Source organism: Nelusetta ayraudi, unplaced genomic scaffold (genome assembly GCF_046127955.1).
Source record: "Nelusetta ayraudi isolate G7.1 ecotype Tasmania unplaced genomic scaffold, CSIRO-AGI_Nayr_v1 ptg000070l, whole genome shotgun sequence".
Taxonomy (NCBI): domain Eukaryota; kingdom Metazoa; phylum Chordata; class Actinopteri; order Tetraodontiformes; family Monacanthidae; genus Nelusetta; species Nelusetta ayraudi.
In genome coordinates this window covers 5,863,736-5,883,833 of record NW_027466120.1, presented here as the reverse complement: position 1 = coordinate 5,883,833, position 20,098 = coordinate 5,863,736, and the positions used below count along the sequence as shown (strand labels likewise).

The following is a 20,098-nucleotide window of genomic DNA, read 5'->3' as shown; positions in this document are numbered from 1 at the left end:
CGTTTAAGAATTTTTATGGCTCTGGAACAAGTCAGCAGTGAACTCATTTATCCTGGACCCGCCACCGATGCTCCTGGAAAACCTGGAAAATGTTCCCCGGGGCGAAAAGCACGGCTGAAAACACAACTGGACCAACGTTGAAGCCATTCATATGCATTTTATTACACAAAGAAATCTGCTATCACAAAGTTATCACTCAACATTAAGCAATAAATATGAAGTTCATACAAGACAATATGATGGCCGCTATGTTACGAAAAAAGGAGTGGTGAAACTGAACAAGAGGGTCACAGACACACACGTACAGAAAGGAAATGACGGAAACGGACGACTACGAGCGCCCTCCTGGACGCGGCTGTGCGTCGGGGGCGCTTACAAATGCCTTCTGAGTCCCTCTCCGATCGGGATGTGTGCTTTCTTGTCTGGCCGGGACTGAAAGTGACAGAAGAAGGAAGCAGCGTTTCAGATGCCAGGTCTCCTCTGGGCTGCTTGCTGTGTTACAATCTGATCTGATGAAAAGGCGAAACGTTTGGAGCGCTGGAGCTCCAAACAGGCCGGCAGTGAGCGAAGGAGTCAATGTGTCCATTGGGAGAAAGACAACGTTCACTCCATCCTTTGTCCTCAATTCACACCGACTCCTCTAAACCTTTCCCTCCGAGGCTTGACCCTCCCCCCTGGAGCCCCCCCGGCTTTCAGCATGCCGACGGGTTTAAGATGGGCCTCCACTCGCCTGGGCATCTTGGCTGGTGGAGCCCTCCGCCTCAGGGGCCGGGGAGGTCCCTGGGGCTCCGTCTGGAGGGAAACACACACAAAAAAAACTGTAATTCGAGAGGGGAATGTTTTTTATTTATTATATATGAGCGCTTAAGTGGCTTCCTGGCCTGTGAGTAATAAATCGGCTCTCTGCCCTCTGCGAGATTAAAAAGAAAATATTAGAATAAGGAGTTTCCTCAGGAAGGAACTACAACTTCCTGTCAACATTGTGTCAAACGTGAGAATGCTCCCAAATGTGAGACTTCCCACCAGAGCGGCAAACGGCGGTCAAAGCGGTTATCATGTCAGGGCGAACTTGTCTGTGACTGAGTAGGAAGTCAGCAAGAACAAGCAGCGAAAACACAATGGTGAGAATGAACATCTGTGCCATGGTCCTGACATGTTCTTCAACAACAACTTGACACTATGCAGAGAGGGAGGGAGGCGGTAGAGGAGCGGCCGCTGCCGCGCCGCCACTGCTGCGCCGCCACTGCTGCTGCACATTTAAGACAGACAAATCAAATCTAAAGTGGGTGGGGGAGTACTGTGCATCCTGTCTGACCCGTTCTGACCCGGGTTTCTGCGAACTCTGGTCAAAGAGGCAGGTTAACTTTACACTCAGACAGAACCTGGGAACTTTTCTTACTCACAAGAATTAAACCTACAGTAATTACAGCTTCTGTAGCATCATATTAGTCTTTCTGTTTGTGTTGCTATTGAGCTTTGGCACAGAGATACTTTTACTTTTGTATTTATCTTTCAGATGGCAATAGCATTAAAGTGCAAAGTGACCTCCGACACGAGAACTTTAGCTCAAGATCAGATTTCTTTGAAATGCAGAGTGGAAAAAACATCTTTGGACAGATGATGCATTTGTGATGCACTGTATTGCACTAAGAATCAGTCTTAAGTCTCCAATTAGAGTTAACTTCAGTGCAATCACCAACGCTAACCACATGCTGCACGTGCACTGTTCTGTTCAGCTCACAACTGGCCATTTCAGCAAGATGACGTCCTTTGCAACACATGCAGAAGACAAGAATTTAGTTTTCTTATTCCGTCTTATTAACAATAAACACACAAAATATATATTCACTGTTTGCATGCCACTGATGCAGGCAGACTTTTAAAACACAAAATAAATTCTCCAGCATATATTTAATGATAATAATAAAAACATGCAGAGCAGTGGTATTTGTGAGTGTGTGATGAAAACGTTGCACGTGCACACGTGCTCTGAACTCAACCATGAGAAACATTCCAGAATTGATGAAAAATGATTTCATCCATTTCCAGCAGAGCAACCTCGCGGCGTAAGACGCTCTCAGTCACTGGGTGGCCGTGTTGCCACTAACCTGGGAGAGGAACCAATCATCAGACTTAAAATGTGTGTTTAAGGACATACGGGAAAAAAAAGAGAAGTGAAGGATGGAGTTGTCACAGAGAAGCTCGTTGTTAAAGATGCTAAAGTGACGCCAGGTAAAGGACATACAGTACATGTACATGCCATTGCGTACTGTTGCCAGTACCATTACAGTTTTTCGCAAAATAAAAGCAATGTTTCTAAAAATTTTGACAAATTGTGATTTGAAAGTGTTTTCATTGAATGGTGTGAAGCGCATAAGCCGGAATTCTTTTGCTTTTGTTTACGAGCACGTTGAGACGCTGGGGGGCACTAACCTGCGGCCTTCAGGTCCATCTCCGCCATGTCTTTGGCCAGTTCACTGCTGCTGGCCGTGGATTTACCCTCCCCCGCGATGTCGGGCACTGCGTTCCTGCGACCCGTGCGATCGCAGTTGATGAAGTCCGAGTACGACGCCTCTACGTCCATCATCTGTCCATCACCAGCGCTCTCATTACACCTGGCAGAGGGAGGAGAGGACGGCGAGTGTCAGACAGCAAAGCGAATGGCTCGGCCAATACAGGAGGTAACAGAGGGTCAGGTGGGTGGAGGGTAGTGTTGTAGTCAAGACCGCACCAACCGAGACCAAGACACGATCGAGACTAGAGAGTGTCGAGATCGAGACAAGACTTTGAATATCAAAGAACAATATATATTTAAAATAACAACTAAACAAAAAAAAAAGACCAGTGTCTTTTTTTTTTAATTCAAGTTTGCTTCTAAATCGAACAGCAACATCTCTTTTCAGCAAGCTATCGTTTCATATTTTTCTTTAACATTTTGCTGCCATTTTCAAAAAAACAACTTTGCTCCAGAAAATTTAAAAAATAAATTCACAAGGAATGAGGGGGCAGGGTGTCACGCTGGGTGTCACAAACAGAGCGTAAAAGGGCAGCAGCTGGATCCTTTTCCATTATCTGTCATTGCAGCGTTGGCTGAGTCTTGACTTGGTCTTGATCAGAATTCCTGAGTCCTCCCAGTCCGAGACTGAGACAAGACCCAGTAAAAATGCCTCCGAGTCCAAGACAAGACCCTTAAATAGTGGTCTGGAGGCCAAGACCAATCTCCAGTACTACGACACTCGTGGTTGCAGCCTGACAACTGAGAGACGTCAGACGAAAAAGAAGAAGGGGAGGCGTTAATCACTTCCACCTCTTATTTCCACGCAGCCATTAAAGGCCACACCGACATCTGTGTTAATTGCTTGCCCTAATTACATTAAGAAAACAGCCCCTCTCATCAGGGTCCGTTCGGCGCCCCGGAGGAGCGAGTGTCGAAAGAATTCCGAAAAAAAAAAAAAAAACACAGCGGTGTGTCGGAGGGGAGAGCAGCACTAATCAAGTTAGTGAACAAGAAACCATTAAGAGTCCAAAGAGGCCAGAGAGAATCCCCGTACACCTCCCACCACACCAATAAAAAAAAAATGGGGAAAAAATACGTAAGGCTTGTGCTGGGCCAGTCATTCTTCTTCTGTTTCCCGTTCCCAACCCATGTTTAACTGGGTCACGGATATGGCCGGCCTCCGAAGCGCCGCACAGCTGGCAAATCCTCAGAGAGACGAGGATAATAAGGCTGCTCCAGAAAAGGACGGAGGATGGAAACGATAAGGAAGTAGTAGGAAGTGGAAGAGAGAAGAACAAAGGGCCGCGATCCCGCGAGTGCGAACCTTCCCGAGTGCTCACTGCTGCTCCTGGCCAGCGGAGATAACATCATCACAGCTACAGGCACGGCCCAACGTAGGACGTGCCCAATGAGCAGCCCGGCCGCCAACGTCGAAGGGTCTCACGGGGGGGAAAACCAGAAAATGTGGAGGAGAATAATAATAAATAAAAAATAAAAAAAAACAGATCTGACGGCGACACGCTGACCTGGGTTCAGTCCGTTCCCAAAGTCTTTTGCGCACATTTTTCGGATCGTTCGAAGGCTCCCACAATTGTTTTCTCTCTCTCTCTTACTTCCAGCGTGTTGCTGCTTCTCCATTGCCAGACAGGAAGCACCCGCAGGTGGCTCCCTCAGAGGTCACAGCCAGCCACACTGACAGAGGCGGAGCTTTTTGAGAATGTGATTTTATGTATTTATTTATTTATTTATTTTTTGCAGTAAAGGGCAAGGTCTGAGGGCCCGCAGGTGCCAGGCGCTGCTTCAGGAAATGTCAGTGAGTCTCTGAGTTGCTGGCATTTTCCCCGAGCGCCTCCGACGAGCACAAGCGCCGCCCTGTCCTCCTGACTGCGATGAAGGTGGCGGAGCGATGCGCTGATAAGATTCTTATCCGGGGCCGCAGAGTCATTAGAGGGCCACAGCAGCGTGGGAGGCCACTGGATTGCAGGCTCGTCACCACGGAGGAAACCTCAGCAGATTCTGAGGGTTTTCGGTTGGACTGGTGATTCAGAGGAATCGATCACATGAAGGCCCATTTCCTTCAGTCACAGAAAAGCCTTTTTATTTGTCGAGAACATGGGTGTCAAACTCTGGCCAAATTTGGCCCCGCAGTGTCATTATATTCAAATCTCCGAACACTCAGCTGGTATTTTGGCACGTCAATCAGGACAGGACGATCACTGAAGGATAATATTATTATTGGTTAACTGGTTTATTGATATTTTATTAATTTATTATTAAATGCATTACCTGCCATGGAAAAGGTTACTGTTGAAATCTAGGTTGCAAATAAAAAAAGAGCCAATTTTTATTGACATTTTATTTATTTCGATGTTTGTTTGTTTTTTTATTTGAAATAGGATTTAGCATGTGTGCAATATGAAGTTATTGATTGTATAGTATTCAGCTTTGCTCTGTTCCATATTCAGGTTTGGCTCCATATAAAATGCACTCTTCTATCTAGTTTCTCCTGACAATGATCATAATAATGATACATTTGGCATCAGTGAGGCTGGCTGCACAGTCCTGGATGCGGTTTCCATCCTTCCTAGAACATCTCAGTGCGATGCGTGTTTGAAGGGCGGCTGTTTTCACAGTCTGATCAGCACAGATAGCCGGAGATAAAATTCTGACAGTCAGGAATTAGGGGTGACCATCTCCCACCATGATGGCTGCTGTGACCTACATCAAAACCAACCAACCGATGGAAATGCAGCCGATGACATTTTCTCCTCGCTGACCGACTTTGAATACGTCACAGGCAGCGAAGCCGTTCTGCCTTCCCATCATGCAATCTGCGCACAGCGAACTTCATGTCGGAACAAGTTTATTCCATTCACGTCACGCACGAAACGCAGCTTGTTCACTCAGCTCGTGCAGCTTGCGGTTTGTTTGTTTGTTTGTTTGTTTATTAAAACAAACAAATAATGATGTTATTCTCTAGCGTAGCCTCATCTGTTCTTACTGGAGTCTAAAGAAAATTATAATACAGGAATTCACATTCACACGAGACAGCATGAAGCAACAATTTGATGAAATTCTGCGTTATGAATTAAAACAAACAAACAAACATGACAGTATTTATCTGGATCTAATAATGAAAAAGGCAAAAACAATCATAATTGAACTAATTGGATTGTAATAATAATAAATAAATAAATAAATAAATTGCTTTTGGGGATATTAGAAAGGGAAATAAATTGATAAGGGACAGACAGACAGACAGACAGACAGACAGACAGACAGACAGACAGACGCTGCTCCAGCGTTTCTTTTTGATTTTAACCTCTCAATCCAAAACACTCTAATGAGTTGCATTTCTGACACAAGGGACGAAACAACGCATCGCTAATAGTTTCAAGTGCCGGCGCCTGTCCTTGACTGACGCCATCTCCTGACACGCGGTCGTCTTGTTGACTGACGGCATCAGCTGATAATGACGCCACTGACAGCCGATTAATCAGACAATCTGTCGTCCGCCGTCGATAAGAATCTCTCTCTATGCAAACGCAGCTATGCAAACACACTGAATTATTTGTTGATTTTTTTTTTACCTCTGCGGACACACAGTGACAGTGCTGCCGTGTATTTGCCTTTTTACCGCTACCTTATGTGGCTTACAGCAGCATCGTCCAAATTGCTGCCATTTGTTTGCCTAATTAGTCGGCCTGCCTGCGCATGTGGAGCCCATCCCGCCATGACATCATTAGCAGGTTTCCATGGAGGAGCGATGGTGTTGCTGCTGCAGATGTTGCTCCTCCTGCTGCCTGTTTACACTCTTCTCCGCCTGACTGGCCGGGCCTCAGCTGTGGCACACACGAGCGACTCCACGCAGAATAAAAAGCACTTTATCCTGATATCCGCCGAGGGCACCGCGATGGTTGAACTTGTTTTTGTGTTGGAGGCTGACGGCAGCGGCGGCTCGGGCTGCTGTTTGTTTTGGTTTTGTTTTTTCACCTTGTGCGATTTGCATGGAGCAAACTATCATGTAAGGTGACTCGGAAGCAGACCATCCGCAAACGACGTCGATGACCTTAAGCCAGAGTGAATTACGACTGTTTGCTGGGCTGGTGAATAAAATCATGACGAGGGTTGTGGTATTTTCTTTGTCTGTAAAAAGTCCACTCAATTCTACGGCAGCGCATTGCTGCCACGTTTTTTACGTGAAAATTATCCAGTAAAAACGTGATGAAACTGTGAGTCCCTTTTTTTGTAGGGCGGCAGCAAAGCCCAAGACTAGAAATATTGTTCATAAACTACACTGACCTGGAAAGACAGAAGGATCAATTTCTTTCTTCTTTAAATTCATCTTATTTATCCACAGGGTGAAGAGCCGACAGATGGAGGACACAAACCTGAGAAGGTGATTGGACGAACCGTCCACCTAATAAATTCAAGCTGACAGTCAGATTTGTTATTAGCAGTTTTGCCAGGTCGCAACCGCTGGAGGCTCGCGCTGGATGCACAGCTGTGTTTAGCTCAAGTTTGGTCAAAACAAGAAAAGCCTTCTGTGGCCTTCAGTTCTCAGTGATTTAAAAGCCATTCTGATGAAACCGGCAGCTATCGCAGCAGAAGCGCACGGCTCCTTGCAGTTTTCTGTTTTCCAAGAAAATCCGCGAGAAGCAGTCGGGTTTCCTGCGTTTGTCGCCACTAAAAGGAATTTGATTGGTTTTGGAATACGGTGGGAAAATTGGGGCAATTAGGTTTGGCTGAAGACTCTCTGTTGGAGTGGAACAAGACGAGCGTCGTTTCAATGCCGACGTCTGACCGATTCAGCTGACGTGCTAAGTTTAAAATTGATTTTACTGGGAAAATATCCTTTGGAAATGTCAGTTCCAGCGTCAACCTTAAGTCTGCCCTATTTATTGGCTTGGTGTTCCATTTTCTTGTCGGTTAAAAAAACTCTGAATTACATTGTATCCACTCACATGTTTCCTTCTAGGACAATACACTACCAGATCTGATTAATGCCAACTTAGATGAATTAACTTGCTGCCCTTCATCACTGCCATGTTTCCTATGGCCGTGCCCTCCCAGGGCAATATTGTGTGCGGATTAGAGTTGACCTTTTGCACAGACATGAGGCCAGCCGCCCATCACTATAAAACCTCACAGTGTCTCATGGCAACTTAACAGAACAAGTGACAAACTCTTCCTCTCTTTTAGGTTCAACGCCCTCGTTTCACGAAAAAGAAAAAAAGAAAAGAAAAAGAGGCCGTCTTTCTGGGCAGGGCTGTAGTTGGGAGGACGTGGGGCAACTCGACACTGCAGTAGCGGTAAACAGTGTGAGACAAAATGTCACAGGTGTGTATTTTCACTTGGGACGATAACAATCCTGGAAGGGGAAATCTCGCTGGCCCGGGTTTGCCTCACTTCCACTCTCCTCCTCCCTCCTAAGCAGGGTCTGTTTCCAAGGTGGCCATTCTGTCCCGAGAAATTTAGATTCTGATCAGTCCTCAGTTGGAGAAAAACAGGCTACACACACACACACACACACACACACACACACACACACACACACACACACACACACACACACACACACACACACACACACACACACACACACACACACACACACACAAAAACAAAACAAAACTGTGAATGGAAGGAAAGTTCCTCACAGGGCAGGTTTGAACAGGAGCCGAGGTCTCGCTGGACGAGGTGACATGTAGCCAGAGGCATTAGGAACAAAGGCCCAGCAAGATCATCGTGGTAATATGAGTCAGCACTGCCACTTACACTGGGCCCATTAGGGAAGGCGGCCTCGCTGTTTCCCACTGGAGCCTTTTAAGCCCGAATTGTGTGTAATAAACTCACATTATGTGCAATAACCTACACAAAGGCTGGGCGCGCAGACGCGGCTAATGGATGTCAAAGTCAGCCATGGAGCCAACTTAAGGCCTGTCAACTAATTCTGCTGCTTTTATTGACGAAGCACAAAAACTTTTCCCTGAGTTTGTGCTCTGTGCATTATTTAGTCACACAAAAAAGGTAAATATGTAGTAGAATGGCAGCTATATAAAAACCATCATCCAAACCAACAGATTTAATGCTTTAAAAAGTAAACCCCTTAAAAATGTGCCAATTCACTAAATTATAAATTATAATCGGTCTGTGGAATGACAAGTCGAATGAGAATTAGCTTGTTTCCAATTGAGCATTGAACTGAGACCATTCAGACATTTCACAAAGCATTTTTTTTCTCTCAGTAAATAGAACAGCTGATGATGTTCACGTGCGTGTCTTCCTGTAACCAAGAAAACACTCCGAAACACACAGAAATCCAATGAAAAGCAATTAGAAGAAGAAGAAGTAGAAGAAGAAGAAGAAGAAGAAGAAGAAAAAGAAGAAGAAGAAGAAGAAGAAGAAGAAGAAGAAGAAGAAGAAGAAGAAGAAAGAGCCTCTGGGCTGCGGTGTTTAAAACGAGGCCAAGAAGAACCTTACCAAAGCAGCCAGATCTTTGCAGCCTGCTAGAAGCTCCGGACTGTTTCCTGGACGTCCATTCTGAGCAGCAGCAGCCCGCAGCCTTTTTTCGCCGTGAGCGGAGCGAGTGCCTGGCCTCGCTGCCTCCCAGCCCCCGCCGAGCCTGTTCTGGGCTCTGTCTGTTCACATGATGTCAGCGGCTGCCCGCTTGACAACGAGCCCACTTCAAACAAAAGGGAGCCGTGTTTTCCTCCTACGATTAGCATTGTTGTGCCTCGGCAGCCTTTCCCCCCTCATAAATAAATAAAAAGGGCCCGGTCCATTCAGCGCCAGTGTATACATATGTGCCCCGTATCCTTCCTCCCCTTCAGGGATCCGGGCCAGGCTGATTTCCCTGTGGTAAAGTGAACACTGCTCTCGACCAGTCAGCTGTTTACACCTTGAACACTTGCCATCATAAGGAGATGGGCAGAAACAAACATGAACAAGCTTTATATATACACACACTATCAGTCAAAAGTTTGGACACACCTTGTCATACAATTTCTTTTTTTTAATCTTTACAACTTCCTACACTGCAGATAGATACTGAAGACATGAAATATATGAGCAAGATATATGTCATTATGCAGCAAAGAAAACCCTGTTAAATAACTCTAAATATATTTTTAATGAAAGGCGGCTATTTCGAAGATTTTCAATATGAAATGTTATTTTACACTTTTATTGTTTCCTACATAATTCCATGTGTGTCCATATGTAGTTTTGATGCCTTCAGTGAGAAACTGCAATGTCAATAGTCATGAGAATGAAAGACATTCAATTCATAGACCGTGTCCAAACATTTGACTGGTAGTATATATACAGTGTATACAGCCACATCCTCTCCCATTCCTCTGCCATCGACATTTTAACATTTCAAGCAGATCATCGAGCAAAAGTCTCCGTCGCCTCAGTCAGACATGCAGAAGTGATTGCTGATAACGCTGGACACTCGGCGCTGCCCGCTTTCCGCTGAGCGGAGATAGCGAGAGGGATCGCTGCCACTCTGCCATAATTGCAATGCTAAATGAGCGGTCTGAGGATCCTGCGCCTGAGGACATTATGAATCAGGCAAAGAACAGGAGATAAGAAGCCCGATCAAGGCTATTAGCATCAGCCGCTGTGGAAAAGTCTCGGGTGAACTAATGAATAAAACAAAAGGTCCGGGCAGGACTTGCTTCTTCTTCACAAGGCTGCAGCTGGAGGAAAAAAAAAAAAAAAAAATCAATGTAGCCTGGACAGATAATCTCAGAAGACGAACCAGAGGAGTCCTGGTTCCTCGCTTCACAAGTCAGCGCCATTCACAGATCAATTCTCCTGAGTGATTAGAGCTTAAAGAGGAGAAAAAAAAGGTGGACGTGAATATCTTTGTACCACATGGGGACTGCAAACGCTGTACCTGCCTGCAGCTTTTCAACACCGGAGCCATTATCCTGGATGTCTCGCTGATTAGTTTGCCATTTCTTTTTATTAGAAGGATTAAAAAGAATTAGAGCTAGAAAAGGTTTCACATGAAGAGCCCAGTATTTTGGCATCAATCATAGACAAAGGTATTAAGAAAATGTCAACCTGGCTGTTGGCCGTTTTCTTCGTGGGCGAGATTGCTGCCGTATGTGAGAGGGCAATGGGACTGCTTTTGTTTTTGTTTTTTTTTACTTGATCCCTTTGCTTGAACGTGTCCTTCTATTTTTACTTCCTCTGTAAACTGTTGCAGCGCAACCCTCTGGGTAGGTGTGAAGAGCACGAGTCACTCAGTACCTTCTCATGCACCCCGCACGTGGGTTATGAAGGGAACAGAGGAGCGGAGCAAGATTTATCGACCTTCGGATGTCTGATATCCACAATTAGCGGTGACGTGCCATCGGGAAACGCAGCTTGTGATGAGGAGGCTTACAAAGCAGAATAACACAGTGCAAATGAGTCTCTGCTTGTTGTAATCACTGTTGATTTTTCATGTGTTATTTAATTAAGAGGCTAAATAGAAAAGCTAAATAAAGAAATAAATATAAAAGCAATTTTTTTTAATATTTCTTTTTCTTCACATCTCTGGGTTCATTTTTGCAACTATTTTTTCTTGGCTTGTTTTGGCTTTGGTTTTAAAACTGCATAAAGAACAGAAGTTTCTGAGCGCTAAAGCAGACTTTGGCATTAAAAAAAAACTTCTAGACCCTCTCTAAAACAACCATCTGGGTCATGTGACATTTGGCAGACACAGGCATCTGTCACATGACTTGAACAATATCTTGGCTATACCAGATTCCATCCACACAAATTCTTATTCATATTCTACCGCTGTTGCTAGGCCGAAAAACAAAACAAAACAGAAGGTTAACAAATTAAATAGCCCACAAGTAATTCATTAATGTTAATTGCCTCTGTTAAACAGAACACGCGACGGTGCAATAAACAGCCCCGGCGACAACAGATTTAACTTTTACAGCAGCCCCACATTCCCTTTGGTTACCGCAGCTCACTTAGCAACGAGCAGCTCGATCGATCGCAGCCCCCTCAACACCGCTATGTCTTCACGTGACAGAAAGCAGGACGGCGGGCGGCATCAGCCGGAGGTTTTATAGCCGGCCTGAGAGACGGCATGTGTAAAATGTTCTTGCGGACGGAAGCGTGCAGTTGGGCGGTGATTAATCAACGCAGCAGTGGCCTGACGCTCAGACGTACGGGGCAGCCTGCAGTGGCAGCCGGCTCTGCCTCCAGCCGCTGGGAATCCCCCTCATTGGATGGGATGGGTGCCGCTTATTAACAAAAAACACCCACCGCTCATGGCTGAGTCAGGAGCAGGTGCTCGGACCAGACTCCAAAATTCCGTCTGCAAAGGCAGACTTTTGTTGAGACTGAGCTAAATTTACGCAGATGTTTCCCCTGAAGCTGAAATGTCTCGGTCTGGTTCAGGTGCGAGCGAAGGCCTGCGCGGAGAACGCAACGGCGACGTCTTTTGGAGACGGGGATGTTTAGATGTGGAGGAATCTGCTGAATGTCTGAGGAGAGGAGCTGCAAGGAGCATTAAAAGCAGAGAGACAACGTCCTAAATCTCCTGCTTTCTCTATTTGTTTTACGCCGGTCTGCTGGACTGAATTTAGTCTCCAGCGTCAGCGTTCAACATCCTGCATCAATCACTGTAATTAGAGGCGAAATGACGGGTAGCGCCAGTGACACACTCTGGTAATTGTGGCTCTTTGGGAAATGATCACATCCTTTAGCTTTAATATATTTGGAAAGGGCAATCATATTAACATCTGATGTACTTAAATAAAGTAGTTTATTTTAGGTATGGGCCAAAGCCAAGGTTAAATTAAAGCTCCGACACTGTGCAGAACTAACTGGGCCTGTCAGTGAAGACCATTGTTACTCTTGGTTCAGTTTTTACACAGCCCTTTGTGATGTCACAAGCTCCAGCTAAGTTCCGCCCTCATCGTACCCTTGTTGCCTTTACGTCCCCGTCCAGACGTTAGCTGTAAACAGAGGGCTAAATATTTTCTGTCCTCTCTTTTTTTGGATAGTTCAGCACTTCTATTTTTCATTCTAATTATTTTTAGAAATCTTTTATATTGTCTGTTTTCATTTATTGCATTGCGGGTTGGGAGGAAAATACAATTTCAGTCCTCAACACGTCATTCACAATTAATGGCTAGGCTGGATTAAATTTAACCCTCAGTTTCTAAAGACAGTAACAAAAAAATAACTCTCTTATTTCTTTGCAAATCTGCAGCCGGAGGATTGATAAAAACAACTAAACAGTTGGATTTCATAAAAACAATTAGAAGGGTACGAATCGTTGTCTGGCATTAATTCCACACCATTTTATGTCCACTGGTGCGTTTAACCAATGGTTTGAAACTGAAATAACACGCCTGAATTTCATTCAAAGAACGAAAACGACATCACCAGCGGGAATGAAGAAGCCACTGGGTGGGTTGAACTGTGTTGGCGAGGACGATGCATCGACAACACTTTTGGGCCCCGCAGGCGCTCAGACGTCAAACCAGCAAGCCGCTTCACCTGTAAACACGGACCGTCGTGTGATGCCTGGCAATTTTCCCCCGCTCGCCGTCCGCTCTATCTCGTCTTTTTTCAATTCAACCGCAAGGTTGCCCACTTCTATTTCTGTACACATTAACAACCCGAGACCTCGGCAGGAAGCAGGTGGTTTGTTTGCCGTGCTGTTGATGCCCCACATTTACCCCAACCCTTCCCCCAAGCTTCCGAGCCAGGACTCCTAGTTTAAGTAAGAGGGGAGCGGTGATAAGAGGAAGTGGACGAGAGGAAGCGACAGGCACGGAGGGAAGGTGACGGGGGATGAGGAGAGGAAAATGAGGACGGGGCGGGGGAAAGAGTGAAGAGAAAGAGGAGGAGACACGAAGGGAAGGAATGCACATGTTTATTAGGCTTTCTATATAAGGACAAATCCCCTCTGGCCCCAGTGTTTTCATTACTTTATTGGGAGCATCAGAAACCAAACACTTCCTCCTCAGATGGGCTGCAGCACGAAACCCTTCCATCCATTCCAAGGAAGAATAGAAGATTTGCTTGTAAAAAAAAAAAAAAATGTTCCCACAACTCCCTCATCCTTTCTCTATAAAAAAATTAATAATTAATTAGCCCCAACCCCACCCACCCACCGAGACACACACACACCAGTTTTTATGCAGCATTAAATACATATAAGTCTTAAAAAAATATAACAGCGGCACCTTTCGCCTGTTCTGACGGACCCAGTGCGTCTGAGGTTTGCCAAGTAATTCCACTCGACTGCATCATCACAGCAGCGTTCTCCCAGTTCTGGGAGGACGTGGGCGTCGAGTGATTTGATTTGCCGGCTCGGACGGGACAGAGTGGCTCATACGTAACCCTCCTCCTGAACGAGCGCAAACAGCAGCCGAGGCAGGCGCCGCCACTTTGCTTCCACGTAGCCGGCCTGCGTTTCTGCGCTGGCGGGCAGGACGAACAGCCTCACATCTCCCCAGCAGACTGAGACACTGCGTCCTCGTGGACCCCGACGCAAGCATGATTCTTAACTCGTCCCCGTAGACTGGACAAAGTAGATGACAATATGATTTGAAAATGGTGAAGAAGACACCATGCGGAAGGCAAGTGCAAACACTGTTTTAAGCACACTGCTGAGTGTTTGAACACTGGCACTATAAAGGGTGAGCGACAGGGTTTGCGATCTTTCTCTGTCTTTGAAGAGAAAAATATGCTGTTCAGCTTCTTCCTCCAGGCTGCAAAAAGTAAAACTTTTTTGTCAGATTATGTTAAGATGATCACATTTTGTTCTCTCGAAATAATACCCGAATAATCACTGTCAAGTCAGTTATAATGATAGTCACCCACTTCCTGCAAGCGCCCTCATGTAGCTCGTGATTTTAGCTCCTCTGGGCATTCATTCAAAAGGAATTATGTCCATACATCATTTGACTGAGAATTCCCGGTGGAGCCTGTGAATCTTTTTGTCGAACACAGAAGGTGCTGAACGTGTCTTTCTCTCGTGTGACTTCCAAAGTTAGAGCAAAGATCACTACATTCACACATCAAATTGATTCAAAGCTGCTAGTGCAGCTCAAATAACTCTGCACTCTTTTCGCTCATACCATAAAGACAGACCCATCAAATCCTCTTTCGTGGAAACAGGGCACATTGATTATACTTCCAAACTAATTCACATATATGTGGCTCCATTATCATAATAGGGTTTGATTAAAAACCCACGCAATAGACTCACAACAGTCAGCATCTTGTGCTTGCCTCTGTAACTCATGCTGATGCCTGTGATTCCAAAGTAAGAGGAAGCAGCTTCACTGAATCAAATCATCGTGCATAGAAATAAAACTGGCGCCAAGAAAAATGTCAATCATCAACACAAAAATGAACAAAAGCCTATGTTGACGAAGCTGATGTCAGGAAACGCTCTACAAATTTTGCAGGATTCAACAATTTTTTTTTTTAATCAATGCAATCAACTCAGAAGGCCTGCAGTGGAAGCAACAAGACAAAAATTGACCAACACTGGCAAAAAGATCCTTCAACAGCAGGCCAGTTCGTTAGCCGAGTGCCACCACTGGATGTGATACCCGCACACGCCATCCGGCAGTGCTAGAGCAGCTATTAATTACACACACAACGATTAGTCAGAGTGAGGGCTATTTATAGCAGCAGGCCTCTCATCACATTTACCTGTGAACCCTCACAGGTTGTGATGTCACAGCATTTAACCTTAAAATGGCCTCTAGTAGTGAAGCGCTAATGCCTACCTGCCTTTTCAAGACTTTTTTTTTTTTTTTGAGAAACTAGTGTGTGCTAGCCACATGAGTCTTGTTGGGAAGATTTAAAGCCAGCAAAAAATAACTACTTCGCTCAGGTGATGCACTACTGACATACTGACAAGAGTGAATTGCCTGTTCTAGGGTTGGTTATCATTTCATTTTTTTTGTTAGGATCAAGTTTGTTATATTTCTGTCTTCTGCCATTACTTGCTAGGCACAAATGATGCTTTTTGCTTTATTTTGATCCACCTCAGTGAAGTCAAGCCGCACTTACTTCTTTGGCATGGCGCTAATTTTGAGTCTTACGTAAAACAAACTTGCATCTAAAATGCGCAAGCCAGCAGCTTTGGATCTTGACGCACGTGTGTCAAATTATTAGTGGCTTGCAGACGCTGAGATTTACGCTCTTAGATGTCAGAATTTAGCACCAAAATGATTCCTTTTTCTATATTGGATAGGATCGAGTATTTCGGTCACATATATGGAAGTTCAGTAGCCAGGCCTGGCCTTTTCTTTTATTCCTCAAGCTTCTCTGTCAGATGGGTGATGCTGCTTATTCCCAAGGCAGAGAGTGCAAGTCCTCCACAAAACGGTCCAAATACTGCGGTTGGAGGTCAAGGCAGTTAAACTGACGAAATCCCCCTCCGCGAAATACATTCACATTAAAGCCATGATTACAGGGAGCTGTACAAAAATAGACCCTGAGCAGCCTGTTCACACACAACCAGCGGCACTCACCGCCGCACTGCTCTGGACTGCTGCTATCTGATCCTCGTTGTCTCCGACATCAGAAGGCTTTAAAGCAGGTGACATTCTGCGGACATAATTTCCTCATCTAGAAGACACCTGAAGCAAAACTGAGATTAGATTTCTATTTTTATCCATCACCGGGATCTCTCTCTCTCTCTCTCTCTCTCTCTCACTCTCTCTCTCTCACTCTGTCTCTCTCTCTCCCTTGCGGCAAAAAAGGAAGCTGTGTGAATCCAGATGCATTCAGTGAACACTGAAAGAGATCCTTCTCATACTAGGAGTAAAAATGACAACATGAAGAAAATAAAGAAAATGCCCATCGGTTGGCTGAATATAGAGAAAGGCGTTTGGTAGAGGGGAAAAAACACTCTAATCACTTCTTATAGAAAAACAAGTTCCACAAACGCCCCCCCTCTCCCCACACACACACACACACCAGCCTTTAGGGTCCAGGTTCACTACACACAGAGATAGCGGTTGCTGTGTTCTCGAGGTAATCATGCTATTATTGGCAGGCCTCAGCAAGAGGCAGATACCACTTCCATTTACTGAAGGAGTTGGAGGAGACAAACAGGGTTGGTAAGAGCAGCGGCCACACAGCACTGCAGATAATCACAGCCTGCACTTGCATGACCTGTTTACTCACGATCCAGCGATATTTCAGACCGCTGAGGTGGATCACATCAGGCCCTGCGCACAATGATCCTTGAGGACAGGCATTGATAATACAAAGTGGAAAAAACATGTGATCTTTTCCTCTCTTCAGACTTACGAGAATATTATTGAGTGAGGGGGAAAAAAACAGGAGGTTTCCGGCCAACGTTGTCGAGGCCTGTGTGTGTGTGTGTGTGTGTGTGTGTGCATGTGCGTGCTCTTACCTAGCTGCTCTCTACCAGCAGCCCTCCCCTCCTCTCCTCCTCAGCCATTGTGAAGGATAGCAGACCATGTTTGGTTAGCTGGTACAAAGACGAGTAAAGACAAGGGGAGCTATTCCTAGGAAGGCTATATCAAAGAGAACACACAGCACAAAATTGTGTTTTAAATTCATCAGGTGGCTTAATCTCTCGTGACGTGTGATCCAACCTCAAATTAGACGCTCTTTAATGTCACAGTGTCTGCGATTTGATGTTGTCCTTTTGAAGTACAGCCAGGCAAGTTAAGCTACAGCTGGAGGCAAAAAAAATTACATGGGGGGGGGGGGTGTTGTCTATTTTTGTCAACTGACATGACGAGAGGTCAGACAAGAAGCTCATAGGATTTATTTTAATGATTGTTTTCATGCAGGCACAATTTTCAAGCTGCAACTTTTAAATTTTCATTACAGAATTGATCACTCGTGTCATAAATTATAGCGTGTGTCCATATATATATATATATATATATATATATATATATATATACATATACATATATATTAGCTTACTTGAAAATAATTGTAGGCTTTAGGAAATCTAGCTGTCAATCATGTATATTTATAGTGGCTCACTTGGAAATTATTGTAGGCTTTTGAAAATCTAGTCAATCATGTTGCACATGCAAGACAGCTGCAGGCAAAAGCTGTAGAGCCATGTGTGTGTCACCATGTCAGCTTCTTTCACTTCAGATAAGGACCACACAGTGGAAAATAGACTTTTTCCCCACCTAAATGGTGACTTTTAATGAAGCCAATAGTTTTATTGACTTGTGCACAGCACCAAGATGTTCAAAAAAGCAACAAAATGATTAAAGTATGCCCATATTAGGTCCTTTTTAAACAGACTAAGGGAAGAGGAAGAACGATTATGTTACTGTTACTATGTTTTGAGGATTGAGGCCATAAATTCAGGAGAAAGACGACACGACTCATTGTATAAGTATCTATCGGGCTTGTCGGGCATCAAGTGGCAAATGATGATGACGACCTTAAGACTGAGCTATCCCAATGAAAACAAAACAGCTCTCTCTGTTCACTGGCTGATAGATTGTGTGGCACTTGCGGCACCGTTGTAAACCCAAATTTTCGGAGGGGGGGGGGGGTAGGGTGGAGTGAGGTGGGTTTGGGGGGTAAATTGTCTGGATTACATGAAACCGACTCTGCTCAGGGAGAGAGCAAACAATGTTTTGGTTGCAGTCAGCAGGCAGGCAGGAGGCCAGTATTTATCCTCACCAGTACCCATGCCCAGTTAGGCTGGCCCTTGCCCAGCAACACTCATCCAAAGTGTGTGATGTATGTGTGTGAGAGAGAGCAGGGATGGGGGGGGGGGGAGAGAGAGAGAGAGAGAGAGAGAGAGAGAGAGTGAGTGAGAGGGACTGCTGAATCTCTGAGCATCATCCCCATCCATCCATCCATCCATCCATCCATCCATCTGCCCCTCCTCCCCGCCCCCCAGATCAAGCACATAGCCGCAGGGGAGGGAGAATACCCCTGCTGCCGTCGCAGCTTTTGTTACTCCATCCAGTTCGGATAGAAAAGATCGCGCTAAATTGTGTTTCCAGCGGCGAGGAGGGCGGAAATAAAGGGCAGTGTCGGGAGAAGGAAGAGGAGGAGGGTGAAGAAGAGGAGGCGGAGGAGGAGGAGGAGGAGGCGAGAGCCTGGAAACGGCTGTCAGCGGCTGACTGGCCTGAGTGCTGCAGCGAGTGTGTGTGGGAAGCACGGGCACGCCACAGTTCCAACTGACTGTGCACAGTAACACACAAACAACAGAAACACACACACACACACACACACACACACACACACACACACACACACACACACACACACACAGAGAGAGAGAGAGAGAGAGAGAGAGACAACGGCGCTATGGGGGCACGCTTGCATCCACCATTCGAGTGTAAAAAGGGGGGGAATAACATGAACACTGGCCGCCGGGGCTCCGTGACACCGACTGAAGCGACGCCAGTTGTTCCCGACGACACGCATTGTCTGACAGAGGAGAGGGTCGCCAGCAGCAGCGGCAACAGCAGCAGCAACAACAACAACCACACACACGCACACAAAAAAAAACCTCGGCTTCGTGACTCCGCAGCTCCTTCCTAAAATAAGTATTTAAAAAAAAAAAAAAAAAAAAAAAATTTAAACAGAGAAATTGCGCAAATACGAAGGGAAGGGGAGCCAGCCGCCAGGCGCCTCTACACCTCTTTCCCGCCGCCAGCACGTCACTAACCTGGGTCGGGTCTCCTCGCACTATCCACTTGTTACAACGGAGCACCGCGGGCACCATGGAGGAGCAGCGGGGGTTAAGTTTGCTGGCTGCTGGTGCTGCTGCTGCTGCTGCTGCTGGTGGTGGGACACAAAAGCAGCGCCGAGAGCCGGAGAAGGACGGGAAGAAGGAGGGGGGAAAAAAACTGTGGCTTCTTCGGGAAGTCCCGAGAGCTTGTGTGTATGTGTGTGTACTTGCGTCCTTGCGTGCGTGTGTGTACGTGTGTGTATGTGTTCCTGCCGGGATCCCGTCGCCGGGTGGACGGGGAGGGAAAAATAAAAGCAACCAACGAGAGGAAAGGTTGTGCCGTCAAACAGCTGTTTTCCAAAATGGAGTTAGCCGAGCCGGAGCCAATCAGAGCGCGGCTGAGTGGCTCAGCTCCCACTCCTCCGAGGGCTGGAGAGAGACACACTGCGCCCTCGACATCACACACACACACACGCGCGCGCCACCTACCAGGATTTTGTTTTTTGATGATTCACTGTGGCCTTTTTCCAGCGACAGATTTCTCGATAATGGTCGAATAAATCGGGTGTGATTTATTTAAAAAAAAAAAAAAAAAAAATTTAAATACCCTCTTTTTGTTCCTTGTAAAAGTGCGGGGATTTTTATTTTTATTATTATTATTTATTTATTTTTGTATCGCTCCAACAATTAAACGCAGCGCTCGTGTGAAGGAGGGAGGAGGGGACAGGTCAAGTAAGGATCAAGGATCTTTGTTGTCATTCCAAACATTCACATGCATTGGCCGAAATATAGCAGCTGGCTCAAGGCCCCGGTTCATCCATTTCAGAAAAAAAAAACCCTGCAAGTTTAAATAAGCTATGGGAGAAATAAGATGAAATGTAAACCGAGATGAGGGAAGAGGGAAAAAATATTATTATATGAAC

At 45.6% G+C, this 20,098-nt stretch overlaps 1 protein-coding gene across 3 annotated transcripts; it reads right to left on the bottom strand.

Annotated features, from left to right (window-relative positions):
- Positions 1-137: 137 nt before the first annotated feature.
- On the bottom strand, positions 138-19,540 carry pkig (protein kinase (cAMP-dependent, catalytic) inhibitor gamma). Of its 3 annotated transcripts, none has more exons than XM_076041769.1 (4): positions 19,173-19,540; positions 2,434-2,615; positions 731-792; positions 138-432 (listed from the first exon to the last, which is right to left on the bottom strand). In XM_076041769.1, the coding sequence occupies exons 2-4, from the start codon at positions 2,585-2,587 to the stop codon at positions 373-375; spliced, it is 276 nt and encodes a 91-aa protein (XP_075897884.1). In that variant the 5' UTR covers positions 2,588-2,615; positions 19,173-19,540; the 3' UTR covers positions 138-372. The 3 variants fall into 3 exon arrangements, with proteins under 3 accessions (XP_075897884.1, XP_075897885.1, XP_075897886.1); XM_076041770.1 differs by lacking the exon at positions 19,173-19,540 and adding an exon at positions 8,981-9,126; XM_076041771.1 differs by having other exon boundaries at positions 138-792; positions 19,173-19,534.
- Positions 19,541-20,098: the final 558 nt, after the last annotated feature.